We start from the raw sequence: 17,024 nt of genomic DNA on the forward strand, positions 1-17,024 counted from the left end.
AGTTTGATACCTCCATTATACCACCACCCTTATGCAATGGTACTATCTTGCCCTCCTTCCACACTTCAGGAACCTGTCCCATTGCAAGACTTTCATTAAACAGCCAAGTTAACAGCACAGTCAGTTCCATAGCACATTCCCTTAAAACACGTGGTGGAATTCCATATAGTCCTCCTCCCTTATTGACATTTAGTGTACTCAATATTCAAAATACATCCTCTTCATTCACTTTTAACACTTCACCGCTCATTATTCTTCTAGGAATAAGGTCTGTAGTACCAGGATGGAACACTTTAATAATGTGATCATTAAATAGCTCAACTATGTCATCAGCTTTAATTACCCGATTCCAATCTCCACCCAGCAAGATAATCTGTCTGCTATCATTTTTCTTCCTACTCACCACATAGCAAAAAAAACTCCTTGGAATCTTTCTTGGATTGCAGTGCCAGTCTCCTCTCATATTCTAATTTTTCTCTGCTCACAATATTCATCACTTTCCTAGCCTTAGCCTTATATTCCTTATGCAACTGTTCGCCACTTCTCTCTTTATATGCCTTCCATAATCTCTCTTTCTTCTGCAATTCCCCTTTTATTCCTTTTGTCATCCATTTGACTCCAGATTGCTTTATTTTCTTCACTCGCGGTATACAACTCTGTCATTGTTATTAACAGTTTTTTTTCTTAAATATCTTCCATGTACTAATGACCCCCTCTTCCTTTAAATTCTTTCATCCATTGTACTGTTCCTGTTTATTCTTGTTTAATTCTTTATCTAAGTGTATGCAAACAAAATTTATACGTGAGGTATCTTCATGACTAAGCTACTTGTATATAGAGGCTAATGACTTCACATTAATTGCCTTAATATCCCATAATGCAAAGCACACATCCTTTAGGATGTGTATACTGGGTCACTACCAGTCTGGGTAGTGCTAAAGGATGTGCACTTTGCATTATGGAATACTAAGGCAATTAATGTGAAGTTTTTAGCTTCTGTATAGAAGTAGCTTAGATTAAGATACTTCAGGTGCAAACATCGTTTACCTACACTTGGATAAAGGATTAAACAAGAATATAATTTCTTGGTATCTTTAAAGTACTGTTCTGTATTAAATAATGACACATGAGTGTGCAGAACTTTTGTGTGCATTAAAATAATGAGCTAGAAACACATGAAGCAAGAGTAATTCTTAAACCGCTTCTTTATTAATTGGACGATATCGATGAAGGCAAGGAAGACTAGATCATCAACACAGTATATCTACTACAGTATAAGTACTTGTAGTACCATTTACTAACATAGTAAGTGGCACTAACATAATGTCATTACCTTTTCCCATAACTGTTAAAACCAGCTGCTAAGTAGAACCTCTACTCCCCTGTAAGTTAGGAAACCCAATGATGAGCATTAATAAATGTCAACAATGGGAGCCAAACCAAGAAGAGATACCAATGTCGAAGTAATACAGAAGTAATATATTTTCCATATTCAAGTATTCCCAAGGTGTCACACCTTTGTATTATTTAGTATTTAGTATTATTAAAATGCTCTGGATTAGAAAGTTTTTTCACTAGGTTATACTATGGATTAAATATGCCAAGAAATTATATTCTTAGTGTAATTATTCCTTTCTCCAAACAAAGTTATAATGCTTAGCATTATACATATCCAAGAGGAACTGTGCTTTGCATTATGGAATAATAAGGCTGTTAATGCAAAGTCATTAGTTACTATATACAATTAGCCTAGTTATGAAAAAATGGCATGCACATACTTTATTTACTTATACTTGGATTAAACCAAAATTATAATTCTTGGAATCTGTAATTTATAGTATAACCAAGTGAAAAAGCTTTCAGCATCTGTCTCTGATCCAGAGTATTAATAATAGTCATACAATTTTTTGCTATTTATAAGAAATATGACTTTTGCATTATTTCAATCTTGGTATCTCTTCTAGGTCTGGATCCCACTGATGACATTTATTAATGTTTCTTTTTGGGTTTGCTTGTTTACTAGAGTATAGAGAGGCTGTAGGTTTTTGCCTTTCACTGAGTGGAGCCACTGTTGTCCTAGAGTGATCAAGGTCAGGAGTGATGAGTTTAGTAGTGATCCTTTAGGGTTGCTCAGTGAGATTTAGAGTGATGCCTTGGATGTAGGGATTGGTAATAGCATTACTAAAATCCTGAAGAGGTCGTGGATTGAGGGAAGGATTGATAAAGAAAAGACTTTTTTTTTTTTTTTTTTGTGAAAACTGTAGCAATTAGTTCTCATTGCTACAGTTTGTGAAAACTGTAGCAATGAGTTCCTCCCAGCATTTATGTTTTAACAAACTGCTTGTCTAACATGATATTAGATTATGTTTGTAGTAGTCAATGCACTGAAAAATTGCCACTCTGACACTTGCTGCTGAGGACTGGTGCAGTATCTTATTGACATTAGAAGAGAAATTAGGCATGACATGAAATGTGTCAGTTATCAGATACAATTAGGTAGGGATATTGTACAATTCCTTGTATTGTTTAAACAATTGTTTAAACTTTCAGAATTCATTTTAAACATTTTATCTATTAGCAATGTAATAAGTTTTTTTTTACATACAGTAACCTTCAGTTGAAATCTTTGTTTGATTTTTTTTCCTTTCATTTAGGAGAAGAATTATTCCTAAGTAATGTTTGTTAAAGACATCAAAACTGAATTTTATGATATTGTTTTGGGAAATGTAAGTAATCTTATTTATTCATCAAGTAATATCACAAGTGTATTATTAATACATAATATATTATAAATAAAGTAATTATGAATACAGTCATACCCCGACTTATGCGAATCCGGAGTTACGTGGTTTCATATATGTACATATTCCCGTCCTGCTTCATGCCTCACCACTAGTTGTATCTTTCTGGCGCCGGCCGCATTCGCCAGTGTCGCACATGCTGTGAACAAGCACTGACGTGTTTCGCGCGGTCTCCATTCATACACGATTTTTATAGTCTACAAACCTTGTGATTGTTTAATGTTATGTTCTTGATAAAAATTTTATCAAGATCTTTTTTTATCAAGAAGATTTATCACATAAAAAATAATAATGTCGTCCAAAGGAAGCAAGTCCGATTCTTCTACGGCTAGCAAGAAAAGAAAAACATTGATTTTGGAAACAAAACTGAATTATTAAGGATTTTGAAGGCAGAATGAAAATTTGTGAGCTAGCAAAGAAGTTTGATCTACAGGAATCCATAGTAAGAACAATCATAAAAGAAAGCTTTACAGATTTTGGAGGACATAGATTCTAATGAGGAACGAATTGTAGCCACAAGGTAAGGAATAAAAAAATCATTAGCTTGCTATGAAGAAATTTTGTGTGACAAGAAAAAGACATTATGCCATCAGACGAATCTATTAGATTTTATGAAACCATCGACATCGAAATAACTTTCTTTTTTTTTTATGTACGAAAAACTACAATTATGATTATATTTCTTAATATATATAGGTGTTTTTGTAAACCTTTGGTCCCAATTAACTAATATTTTGTATGTTTGTATGCAAAATTGCCCTGGAAGTTACGAAAGGAAACTGTGAGGAGGGTGAGGAGTGGTTTCTTTGCATGGAGGGTGGTTGAACCGTGGAATGCATTGCCTGATGGAGTGGTGAGAGCGAGAACGGTCAATGAGTTTAAGGAGTGGTATGATAGACTTTGTGTTTCTTAGGGGGGACCTCCCCTCGACGAATCTTGACAGACTTTATGTTCTTAGGAAGGCCCTCCCACGATGAGTCTTTTGACTCCATGGAGGCCTGAATAATAATAATAATAATAATAAAATTATACCTGAGTTACACGAATTCGACTTACGTGCTTTTTGTTGGTCCCACCTACCGCTTAACTTCGGGGTATGACTGTATTATAAAGTAATAATAACAATAAAGTGGATGGTAAGAATGAGAGGCAATCTCCAGAAGTTGTATAAAGATGTGGTGAAGGAGGGTGTGAGGAGTAGATTTTTGACATGTAGAGTTGTTGGTGAATGCAGGGAGTGTAAATGATTTCAAGGTTCAATATGATAGATATGTTATTGTTTGAGTGGGTGTCCCACAATGAGTCTCCTGACTCCATGGAGGTTACTATATTAGTGATAATAATACATTATAAAGTTCTTTGTAGTCTGGTTGGCTGAGTGGCTATTATACCTGCTTTTCAACCAATAGGGCAGATTTAAATCCAACTGTGGCTATGGTTGGAGAGTAGGTATTTTATCCACTTGGTCAACTAGACTATAAATACCCTTGTAACATATTACTTTTGGTGGGAGGTGAATCTTTGCTCAGTATAAGGCCACTGTCCTTTGATAGAAGGCCTGGAATGTCTTGAAATAGTTCTATGCTTGATCTTTAGAGCAGGGTTTCAGGCTTATATGGAAAGTTAATACCCTTAACCCACTCACTGCATTAGTGTACTATAGAGTTACAACTTTCATGTATGGAAACCATATAAAAAAATCATCAAATATATCATTTGATGATGATGTATGGGTGTATCATCATCATCAAATGATATTGCCATTGCACTTGACCAAAGACTGGTATCCAGTCTTTGGTCAAGTGTTTTACTTCTGATCCAGCTCTCAGATCCATAAGTTAAAATTAGCTTGAATAGTGTCTTGTATATATACAGCTAATTTAGTGTTTTGACTAATTTTTCTCTTATTCCATATAAATTTATTCAGTTGAGTTCCTACCATACTGGCTTTGTTAATTCTGTTGTCTATTTCCATATTTAATTTGCTATCTTCACTAAAAATTGTGCCTAGGTAGCTGAAATGTTTTACTTATTCTATAGGTAATGAGTAAACTACATAAAGATAACAGCATTTCATTACTAGATCTGACAAGGGAAGTGCTACCGTTATCCTTAAATACAGTAAGAAACTGGATATTATTCTTAGAGACCACTCCATCTACAGACCTTTAGATTATGATCTCAAAAAATCGCAAATAAAGAAATTAGGAGGCCAGCAAGAAAAATGTTTCTTGCTGGCCTCCTGATATCAAAAACTAAAACCCTTCAATTGCCTCCCCCGGATATATGGCTTACTTAGGATTCATAAACCTAATTCCGTCCTATGACCCATAGTAGATACCACTGGATTAGAGAAAGTTGTTGGAAGTTTTTCCAGTTGGTTATACTATGAATTAAAGATACCAAGCAATTATATACTCGGTTTAATCCTTTATCCAAGTGTAAGTAAACAAGTTTGCGCCTAAACTATTTTCAGGACTGGGGCAGCTCATTTAAGAAGCTCAGACTTCACATCACTTGCCTTAGTATCCCATAATGCAAAGCACTACTCCTTGTGGACATATATAATACTATGCATTATGGGAAGGGTCACTACCCAGACTGGTTTTGACCTTTATTGAGGTCTCATCAGTGAGAGCCAGACCCAGAGGTGATACTAAGGTTGAAGTAATGCAGAAGTCATTTTTTCATATACGAGTAGCCAAAAGATGTCACCTTAATATTAAAATAGTCTGGATTAGAGAAAGTTGTTGGAAGTTTTTCCAATTGGATATACTATAAATTAAAGATACCAAGAAATTATATACTTGGTTTAATCCTTTATCCATGTGTAAGCAAACAAGTTTGCACCTGAACTATTTTCAGGACTGTGGCAATGCATATAATATATGCTTCACAGAACCTTGCATATCCACTTTGCCAAATCTGTGGCCTAAACTCCAAACTTAATAGTGTCCACTACCACCTTCAGTCTACCAAACCCCACCTACTCTTTCTGGCAGAAACTCAAATCTCACCTCCTCTCAACACTATTCAACTCAACCTTTCAAACTACACACTCTTTAACATATAACTTTTGACTCAAGGATGGTATCTGTGCACACATCCGCTCCGACATAGCTTGCCAGAGAGTATCCGACTTAGAATTGCCCAACTCTGACCTTCTTTGGATGAAAATATCCTTTCCCAACTCCATCAAATTCATATGCTGTCTTTATTGCTCTCCTAATGCAACCAACCACTCTGAGCTCTTTAATTTCTTCTCTTTAAAAATTGACTTTCTCCAGTCCCACTTTCCCAACAGTGAAATCATCCTCCTAGGAGATTTTAATGTCCACAACACCAACTGGTGGGTTTCCTCTTCCAGCTGTACAGATCTTGTAGGCAGAGATGCTGAAACATTTGCCATCACTAATGACCTTACACAATTTCTTCAGATGCCAACCAGAATACCTGATAACCGAAACCACTCTCCAAATACCCAAGATCTCTTCCTGACCAATGACCCTTCCAAATACACAGTGAATGTAGAGGGGCCCCCTTAGGAAATTCTGACCACAACTTAGTGCTCATCTCCTCACCCATGCAACAACGCATACACAGCCACTTCCATACGAGAGTAGGTTAGCATTATGACAATGCCAAGTGGGACAGCCTCTGCAATTTCTATGCATCATTTCCATGGTTAGACTATTGCTTCTGACCTTCCAACCCAAACACATGCACTGAACTTATAACCAAAGTATTCCTCACTATCATGGAAACATACATTCCCCATAGTACTCTGACCTGCCATTCCCTAACTAAAACCTGCTTTTCCAAAAGATGTGCCAAGGCTGTTCAAATGAAAAACCAAACATACCACAACTGGATCAAATCAAGAACTCCATCCTCCTTTAGAGCTTATATCCAAGCTCAAAATAAATGCAAAAAAAAAAAAAAAATCAATGCTTCCAAAATAGAGTTCGAAAGAGCAAAAAGCAGGAAATTAGCAGCCGAGCCTTTTGGTCTCTCACCAAAGCGGTCTGTAACTTCTGCCCAACACTATAAACACCCATATCATACTCAAATGGCTCTATTGCATCATCACCTACAGAAAAGGCCAATCTCCTGGCCTCACTCTTTGCTTCCAATGCATGCATAATTGACAATGGCAAATGTCCCCAACCATTTCAGATGCCCAACATACAATTGGTTACTGCCGCTTGAACATTTTTAATAGTATTGAATCGCTTTCCTTTCATCGGCAAATGAAGTCGGGGGAAGAGAAAGTAATCATAGGGTGCTAAATCAGGTGAATATGGCGAGTGATCCAACACACAAACTTGGTTTTTGCTCAAAAAGTGTATCACAATGTTCGAACGATGAGATGGTGCAAATCACAAATTCAATTTACAAAGGCTCAAACTCTCGGTCAAAATGTTGTGCACAAGTGAATTTGGAATCCCCAATTCATCTTCAATCAATCTCATGGACGATTTCAGGTTTTCTTTGATGAAATCGCACTCTTTTTGGATATTAACTTCGCTCAGTCCAGTTTTTGGACGGCCCGGCTTTTCGTCGTCCACAAGCGTCTCATGACCACTTTGAAATCTCTTAAACCACTCGTAAACTTGAGTACGAGATAACCATTCATCACTGTATACTTTTTGATGCATTTTGTGTTAAACTTGGTAAAACTTTTACCAAGTTTAACACAAAAGTCAATTGCAGCTCTGTTTGAAACTCATTTTCTGACCGTTCGTCAAAATACACTGTCACTCTTGGCACTATAACTCGGCTTCTAATGAAATAAATATCATAAGCAGTTGACACAACACTAATGAAGGTTGCTGCTTTCGACAACAAAAAGATACAATAGGTGGCACCACTAGTTTCTTCTATTTTTGAAAAGTTTGGTTTCTTTTTGGACAGAGGGTGTAGAACATCCAGCTTACTCCTGAGCATAACATCTAGTAGAAACCTCTAATGCTGACAGGGCAACAGTAAGTGTCAAAGTTGCATTAATGTCTGTCTGTCTCACCTTCTCACAGTTTTATCCTCCCTTAGTAGTATGATTTACTTGCAATCTCCGTAGAGGAAATTAAAGAAAAAAACATGTCCTTATTCCATTAGTTTACTACATTTCAGAATAATTTTATAGGATTATGGACCACGAGATGGTGGCAGTTATCTGTCATACACTCCTTTCTGGATGCCTGTGTAAATTATTGATAGCCTTTGGCTGGCTGGCTGTGACAACTTTGGGTAGAGATAACCCTTTGAGGAATAAAAGGTGTTAGTAGATGTATTTTATTTCTATGCATCTGAATCCACTAGTCCAAAAAATAATGGATTATGCATCCCAAAGAATAAAAGATCTTTCCTCCATTAATAGATCAGATGGATACCTCTGCCAAAGGGCTCGCGGGTCAGATGCCTTATGTGGTGAGTGTGGAAACACTAAACAAGTTTAAGGCATAGCTTGTTGAGCATGAGTTATTTGTGTGATAGTGATATCTCGCACAATGAGACATTTGACTCCAGGAAGGTTAGATGATGGTAATACTAATTTATTCTCAAAATGTTATTAGAAAAGATGCTTCCAACTTAATATTATTTTCTTGGGCATCTGCATAGTCAGACTCATCCCAAAAGGTATGCTCTGACCATTATTCACACACAATACCTCATCATGCTTGAACTCATTCACTAGTTAACATGCTTGCTAACCACATTTGTACAGTTTCCATGGGTGATCTCTTGTTTTCTTCCCTTCCTACCATGTATCAAAAAAAATAAAAATAAATAAACAAATCTTTTGATTTTTTTTTAAATCTTATAAAATTCCTTTAATAATTTATGTTTCTATTATGTCCCCTATTTTCTTTCTTTTGACTTTGTAGACCATAAACTTTCAGTTTGTACTCATTGGAACATTCCATAAACCTGCCATAATCTTGGTCACTTGCCTTTGGATCCTCTCATCCATTTTCTCATCCCTATGGATTCAGCTGACTAGATCTGCATGTAACATGAGGACTCATTATCTTGTCAATGTGTTCAACCAAGTAATCTGATGTGCAGTTTTGGCTACCTTTGAGGTATATCCTCTTAACTTTATCTCCCTGTCCACAATCACCCCAAATTCCTACCATCAGTTTCTACCTTTCAGTTCATCAGTGTAGCACATACATGCTTGTGAACACTACATCTTAAAGTGCATGATTTTACATTTGGCCATGTTAAACTGGTATTGTTATCCTTACACATATTGTCAGTCTGTTTGTCATCATGCAGGAATACTGGAATAAACTCACGTAAAGCATTATTTTATTAGCTACTTAGGCAGTACCTTTTGGAATTGTCAGTTATTGTTCAATTAGCTTTTTACATGTTCTGAAGATGCCTTTGATACTTAAGCAAAAATTATACTAATAAAATATTTTACATGAATTTATTCTGGTATTATAATTTATTTAAATATGCCTACTCATGGTATTTCCTTATTGAAACAAGGATCTCTACATTTTCATTGACTGTTTCTCTTCCTAGTTTTCATCATTAGCAAGCGAATGAATATTTTCACTTAAATCATTTCTTGTATCATTGGTATACAAATTAAACAGCAACAAATCAAGTATTGAATCCTTTAGTACACTACTGGTTATTTGCCTTTCCAGGATTCATATCCCCCTCCTCCTCCCATATACCACTCTTGGATGTCTCTTCACAAGTCATCCTCTAATCCAGATCACTAGCTTCACATCCATTCCCATTTGCTCCAATTTAGGTAATGGAGTTCCATGTGGTATCCTATCATATGTGTTTGCGAAGTCCAGCAGTATCACTTTGTACCTATTTCTTCTATCTAACTCAGTTGTCATTTTATTTTAAAAAGTGAGCAGATTTAATTATTAAGGCAAGATCTACCTTTCACAAAACCATGTTGCCTGTATAGAGTGTCATTCCTGCTATCCTAGTCCTGAATTATGACTTTTACCAACTTCTCCAAAACTACAGTAACCACTCCTGAAATACTGATTGGCCTATAATTAGTTCACATATGCTTTGCAACCTTCTTTATGCAATGAAACTGTTTTGTGCTCTTTCCATTTTTCTACTCCTTAGGCTCCTTCCCAGAACTTGAAGCTTAAACAGCTTAGTCAGATGAGCTACCAATTCTCTTGCACATTTGTGTAATATATGGGCTTATATCATATCTAATCCCCATGACTGTATTTGCATTAAGGCTCTGTAGTATCATAAGCATCTCCAGTTCACCTACTTCTATTCTCACATTAGCTAATGTGATTTATTAGCTGGTGCAACATTTCTAACATTGCAAAATATCTACTCAGATGTACTCACACAATATGTTGATATATATATATAGAGTCTGATTTTTGGACACAACCATTCTACATTGAAAAAACTGATTGTGAGTCTATCAGATGACATCTGGTAAGATGTTATCTGATAAAATTATTTTTTTATATTTTTTAATATCATTAGGATTACAGGAAAACCTCTGCTTAACGCGATTAATTAATCTATCGATTAATGCACGCTAAGAAAATCACGTTAAGCGAATACAATAAACAATAGGAATAATTATAATTCATCCATAAGTTAGCGTAATTTTCAAAAAAATTACAGTATAAGCTATATTAGAGGTGAATAGTGCTTGACTTTTTCATCTTGTCATGCAATTTGCGATAGCTGGCGATCGCTTTATCAAGAATTCAGCAGACTTCGAAGCTTTGTTCCATAACAGGATCAGCATCAAACAAAATTTCATTAGCATACTCAATGTGATTGAAAACTAGCTCAAGTTCTTTTGCAGTTAGCTTTTTAGTCTTGACATTCTCTTCTTGTTTGCACTCATTATCTTCTTCATATACATGCTGTTCTTCTAGTTGAAGATCATTCTCACTTAACTGTTCTGAATAGGAATCGAGCAAGTTTCTCACATTTTCATTATCCAGTTCATTAAATCTAAGTTCTTCTCCAATTGTGCTGATTTCTTCAATAATGTTTGATCTTGGATTTTGTGCACGATAAACTAACATAGGCTTCAGTTTAAAGTCGCCTTCTGCATTGCCTCCTAATAAAAGCGTAAGACGATCTTTAGATACTTTGTATCTTGGTTGAGATGCTTCAGTTTTAGTTAGGAAAGTTTTTGTTGGCACATGCTTCCAAAAGAGACCAATTTCGTTGACGTTGAATATTTTCCAATTGTCATAATCACCCTCCTGAATTATGCTTTGCAATTTTCCAGGAAACTTGGCTGCAGAATATTTATCAGCACTAGCAGATTTCCCAGTTATTTTACGTTATGCAGTCCAGTTCGATTTTAAAACAGTCAAATCATCTTAAACTCCCAGTAAAGCTTTCACATTCCTCTTGAAATTTGGTCTCTTTCAATGATGTAAAAATATTGAGAGCTTTTGCCTGAATATTCCCTGTACTAAGAGATATTCTTTTTTGGTTATGATAATCAATCCAGAGTGATAGAAGACTCTCCATGTCAATCATTAAATGGCTTCTATTTCGAGTGATCTGCATGCTTAAAGAAGCAGTAGCAACTTTTTCTTGTTCTTTGTATTCTTTGCTCTTATTTAACATGGTCCGAATTGTAGACTCGCTGTATCCCAGGTCCTTCACAATCATTGTATTACCAGTACCACTTTCATGTCTCATAATGACTTCCAGCTTTTCTACTCACTGCAGATTGGCGACAAAAAATTTTGCATAATGTTAAAAAATTGCGTTTACTGATTTATCACTCGCTTAAAGCGGGAAATAGTATCATTTCACTCAATCATGCTAACTGATTATCACGCATATTGAATTCACATTAAGCGAGGTTTTCCTGTATCTTGAATATATTCTATATTTATTTTATATCTCTGATTTTCTGTCTTTATCAATGTTTGTCATTATCAGAGTATTTTGAATTTCAAATGAAACTTTTCTTTGTAGAGAGTTTTGATATTAGCAGGATGTGATGTGGATGCATTATGTGCCTGCAAAATTTTACAAGTAAGTTATAACATTAGCTCACATAATGATTCTTTAATTAATTTTAATATAAAAATCTTCAAAATACATGGACCTGTATAATAAAATTTATCCCATAAGATATTTATTATATAAAATTTTCATAATGCAAATGGTTATTTTATTGGGAAAATGGATTATTCATTCTGATATCTCAGAATTCAGATATTTCTGCTCAAAAAAAATTGTACTTTAATGTAATTTATGAATTTAATTTAAATGCAGCGTATATGTATGTATGTATGTATGGACAAATTAGCAAAGATAGTACACTATACTGTACAGTATTAATAAGATGTAAATAACATCTTATTAATATGATACGATATTACAGACTGCTTATGATAAGCAATAATATCTGTATAACTAAATCCAAAAACTATTCGATTTGCCAAGTGTTAAATTCTGCTATGTTCGCTGCACAAAAACAAACAGCAGAAAGAAAGATGCCCGAGTTTGTGGAAACGTTTAAAGGAAAATTTCACCTGCAGCAAACTTCAGATGTACTGCTGTGACTGGCTAATGTATTGCCTCAGTTGACAGAGTTATTTTAATGTAAGATATGTTCTTTCATTTTATATCGATTTTGTTAAGTAGTCAGATTTTGTTAGATGAACTTGAAAGGCAACATAGAAAGTAATTCATTAGTTGAAATTTCATAGCCTGAAGTGTTTATGAGGGGGTTTGCAGTATTATAGCTTGTGGTTATCTTTATTCTAAAAAAAAAATCCATAAAGATATATTGTCCTTTTTAGGAATGGGTTGAATATGGATTAATTTCCAGGCTGCAGGATAGATACCAGTAGAATAGGAGAAAATAAAAAGCTAATATAGAACAAGAGTCAACTTCAGAGCACAACTCTTCAGAAGAATCAAAGAAAAGCCATCAGGGCCAGGTGATTTTTTTGGTATCTAGTTTGGATGAGATTCTTTTTTTTCCTGCTGTGGGGGGGGGGGGGGCAGAATGCAGGCATTGAATATTGTATATTTGGAATGGTACTGTGAAATGCTTAGTGTTAGTGATTTTTCAATGCAGTGCATCATGGCAATCATGGTATTAACAGCTGTAGAGGATGTTTATACTTTGGTGTTTTTACTTTGAAGCACTTCTATGGTAGGAAGACATCTGCCATGATTGTCTGTTTTTGAGGAAATTGAGGAAAGGTAAGAAGTCAGAAGCTTATCTTTTCTGTGGGTGATTCCATAGAACTGTGTTAATAATTGGTGGATTTTTATATTGAGGAGATTATTCATAGATATATTGTCTTAATATTTAATCCTACCATAGAAGTGCTTCAAATTAATTGGATCCAAGGCCTTTTAAAAATAAGACTAGACTAAACACTTTGTTTGCACAATCACAAAATGTTCATCGCCAGTTTCTCTCTCTGTCAAGGCCCTTCTCCCAAGACATATGACTTTATTCTTCATTTTTACAGGATCCTTTCTCATCACTTATGTAGCACAGATTAATTCTTCCGAACTTAATTCTGTCTCTTTTCTTCAGTAGAAATAATAGTCAGATGCGGCGTCCTTAATACAGATGAAACTTCCTAATCAGAATTTTCTCGAACATTCCTTTAGAACGTAAATAGCAAATTCTTCTTCATCATCATCATCAAATTCCTGCCATGTACCCTCAAGGGGTGTACAGGATATGACAGTACTACATGAAAAAATTACATCATTACTAACTTCCTATCTACAATTTTCCTCCAAATCAGTCTGTTACTTGTCAAGACTCCAACATTATCAGATCTTATATTTCTATCGTCTAAGGCACTTTGTACCGTATCAATCCACCTATATCTTGGTCTTCCTCTGGGTCGTTTTCCTGCTAACCTGGCAGAGAACACTTGTTTTGCTAATCTTTCCTCTCCCATTCTATTTAAGTGACCATACCATCTGAGATTAGCTCTGCTAACGCATTCCTGGATGCTGACAATGTCAAGTTCTTTCCTAATATCCTCATTTTTAATATGATATTGCCATTGATGCCATCTGTTCACGCCTCTAATCTTTCTCAGGACTCTCATATCTGCGGTCTCTAGTCTTTGGTCAAGTGTTTTACTTCTGACCCAGCTCTCAGATCTCAAATTCTTCTTTTATTCACTAAATGCTTATTGACAGTCTTACTCTTCCAATTAAAAAAACTTACAGCTCTATGATTCCCTTTTCGGAATCTAATATAAATCTTTCAATTAGTGTTTCCTCCAATATTCCGTTTAAAACGCATATAGCAATATTTTCTTTTATTTATCCACATACTTATTCCACATTAAAAACTTAATAGTTCCACGATTCCCTTTTCGGAATATACTATTAATTTTCCTTTGACTGTCATATAAAAAACTTAAGTTCCTCCGAACCTAAATATCTGCCGGTCTGTGTTCTAAATTCCTTCTGAATGCTATCTTGTTTACAGCCGTTACTCAGATACCGAACGCTTTCTTGTCAGCTGTCAAACACTCATCCAACTTCTCGGCGAGCATGCGCACTCCTTGAAAATGTCAAGCGAGAAACTAGGTGTATTGGCTAGCACGTTGTCTCCGTTTGCGACAAGAGAGAATGTCTTCATAAAACACAAAACTTAATATTTCAAACCACAATAAATTTGTTTAAAGTAACACAACTATTCAAATCCGGTAAATACATAAATTTTTAACTGCTTTACATATCACTTTTAACAAAACAATTTCCATAACGGGCACATCGCAAGTGCTGACAATGCGTGTTATGAAAACAAAACTAATAAACATTTTAACATGAGCAATTTGTAAAAATATTCAGAATTTTAATTATGATTATTTTTACAACTGTCAATTTGCAAATAAGAGAAGCAGTATTGGCAAAGTTATGGCCAACATCTTTCACAAGAATCTAGAAAGCACAACTGCAACATGGACATAATGCCAATTTTCTTCTTTTAACTCTTTCAAAATTGGTTTTGGATGCTGTGTTTAGCTTTCTTGTAGCTATTTTGAGCTTTGGTATAAAAGAAGATGGAGATTGTAGATGAAGACTAATTGGAGTATGTTCAATTCTTATCTTGTATAGCTTTGACATGCTTCTTGAAAGAAGAACCAAGGCTTCGATAAGGGACAGTTTTAATTGGAGAGAGAAATAATGTTTCCATATCAATAATAATTGTTTTATTGATATGATCAGTGCAAATGTTTGGATAAGAAGAAAGACTCAAAACAATCTGACCAAGGAAATGAGTTAAAGTCACAAAGATTATCCCACTTAGCATTTTTACAATACCAGACTGCATGTAGATGAGAATGTGGTTGAGTGTTGTTCAACCACATTCTCATCTGCATGTCATTTTGGGAGAAGCAGTTAACTAGATTGTAGTCTGAATTGCTTAAGAAGACAAAAGCTGTTTATTCCCAAGTATCTTATTAATTTTTAATTTTTTTTTTATGTGTAGAGGGATTCTTAGCAAATTACCATATTATGGTCTTCTTTCCACCTAGTATTCCCACCTCATGGGTGGGGATACTAGTTTTCTTTCTCATTAGTTACTGAAATATAATAGTTGTCACATTTCTCTGTCAATGAAGATATGATTCAGTGCTCTTCCTGCATACTTTCTACTCTGCATAATGACTTTTTCTCATGCCAACCTCAAACTTGTCTATATTTTTATAATATAGCTGATAATCATATGCTCTGTTGCTCCTACTCATTTGACAAACCTTCTGGTGTTCAAACATACCTTAAACTTCAAGACCTTCTGCAGCTGGTGTCTGAAATAATGATTCCATCTCATTCTTCAAATAGGGTTAACAAATAGGGTTTGACAACTTGCCAAAAACAGTCATCTTTTTGATTACAAAAATCTGTAGCTTTCTTAGCCTCTAAAAACTTTGGTATCCTTCTTTGCTTAAGATATTACTTTTTACCTGTCCTAACCCTATGCAAATCAAATCTTCCTAATCTTAGAATGCAGCCGTTACATATGGAATGGTGCACCAAAAAACCTCCCAAAATCACCTATACTAGAAGAGGACAGTTAATTAATTTTTTCCTCTCTCTCACACTCACCTTTATCACAGAAGGTGAAATATGAAATTATTATTATTATTAAGAGAGACCTCCATGGAGTCAGGGACTCATCGAGGGAGGCCATGCACCAGATCATATTTATTCTTGAATTCATTCACTTTGCTTTACTCGCAACCAATGGCAATCCATTCCAATCACGCACCATCCTATGAGAGAAAAATCTAGCACTCGCCCCTCCCCTCTTAGCGGCATTCATTCTCAGCTTCCAAGGATGCCCTCTTCTCTTTTCCCCACCCTCCATAAATTGAAATCCTGTATGAACCTTTCAGAAGTTTGTTTCAATCATATCACCCCCTCTTTCTCCTGTTTGCTAGTGTTTGCAGTCTACAAATTCTCAATCTGTCTTCCTAATCAGTATTCTACAATCCTGATATCATTTTTAAAACTCTCCTTTGCACTGTCGCTAATATATCAGAATCACAACAGAAACCAGGAGACCAGACATGCGTACAATAGTCCAAGTGAGGTCTTATCAAGACTTTGTAAAGAGGCAAAATGAATCCTTATCTTTATATGTGAACGTTCGTTTCAGCATATAAAGATAAGGATGTCTTTATATGCTGAAGTGAATGACTTTACATTTACTGATGTTTAACTGACATCCATTTTCCCATGCTCACAATTCCAGCCAATTCAAATCATTCTGCAAGTACTGCATATCAGCAGCATTCCTGATTACCCTACCTATCTTTACATCATCAGCAAATAGCTGTATGTCACTTGTCAAATCCTTCCCAATATCATCAATGTATTGATTGAATAACAGTGGAGCAAGCACTGATATCCTTGTTGTACACCACTGGTTACCTTAAATCTTGCAGACTCGCATTCCCCATATACCACATTTTGATATATGTCAGTCAGCCATCCTCTTACTCTTATTCACACGAATATTCTATAATCTGAACCCATATTTTCCAATAGCTTTGCTGACAACAGTACACTCCATTCCTCCTTTTCATTAGACAAATCTTGTAGTGCTTAAGTATTAGAATCCTCACGATTTGCCATGACCAGGGACCTGAACTCAGATCTCCTAGCTGTATCCCAGTGGGGCAAGGACAACCTTGTAAACTTCAGTGCCTCCAAAACTCAGTTCTGTCTGATCTC

General features: G+C 35.4%; 1 protein-coding gene across 1 annotated transcript in view; it reads left to right on the forward strand.

The window, feature by feature from the left end:
• Positions 1–17,024, forward strand: part of Cdc45 (cell division cycle protein 45) — a 309,294-nt gene that overhangs the window by 27,273 nt on the left and 264,997 nt on the right. Inside the window, exons 2-3 of the mRNA XM_090392057.1 lie at positions 2,655–2,726; positions 11,766–11,825. Of these exons, the coding sequence (XP_090248183.1) occupies positions 2,676–2,726; positions 11,766–11,825 (111 nt within the window). The 5' untranslated portion in view covers positions 2,655–2,675. The remainder of the gene's footprint in view (positions 1–2,654; positions 2,727–11,765; positions 11,826–17,024) is intronic.

This window comes from Typopeltis vanoorti, chromosome 4, assembly GCF_054136105.1.
Source record: "Typopeltis vanoorti isolate ZY-2024b chromosome 4, IOZ_Tvanoo_1.0, whole genome shotgun sequence".
In the NCBI taxonomy this organism is placed as follows: domain Eukaryota; kingdom Metazoa; phylum Arthropoda; class Arachnida; order Uropygi; family Thelyphonidae; genus Typopeltis; species Typopeltis vanoorti.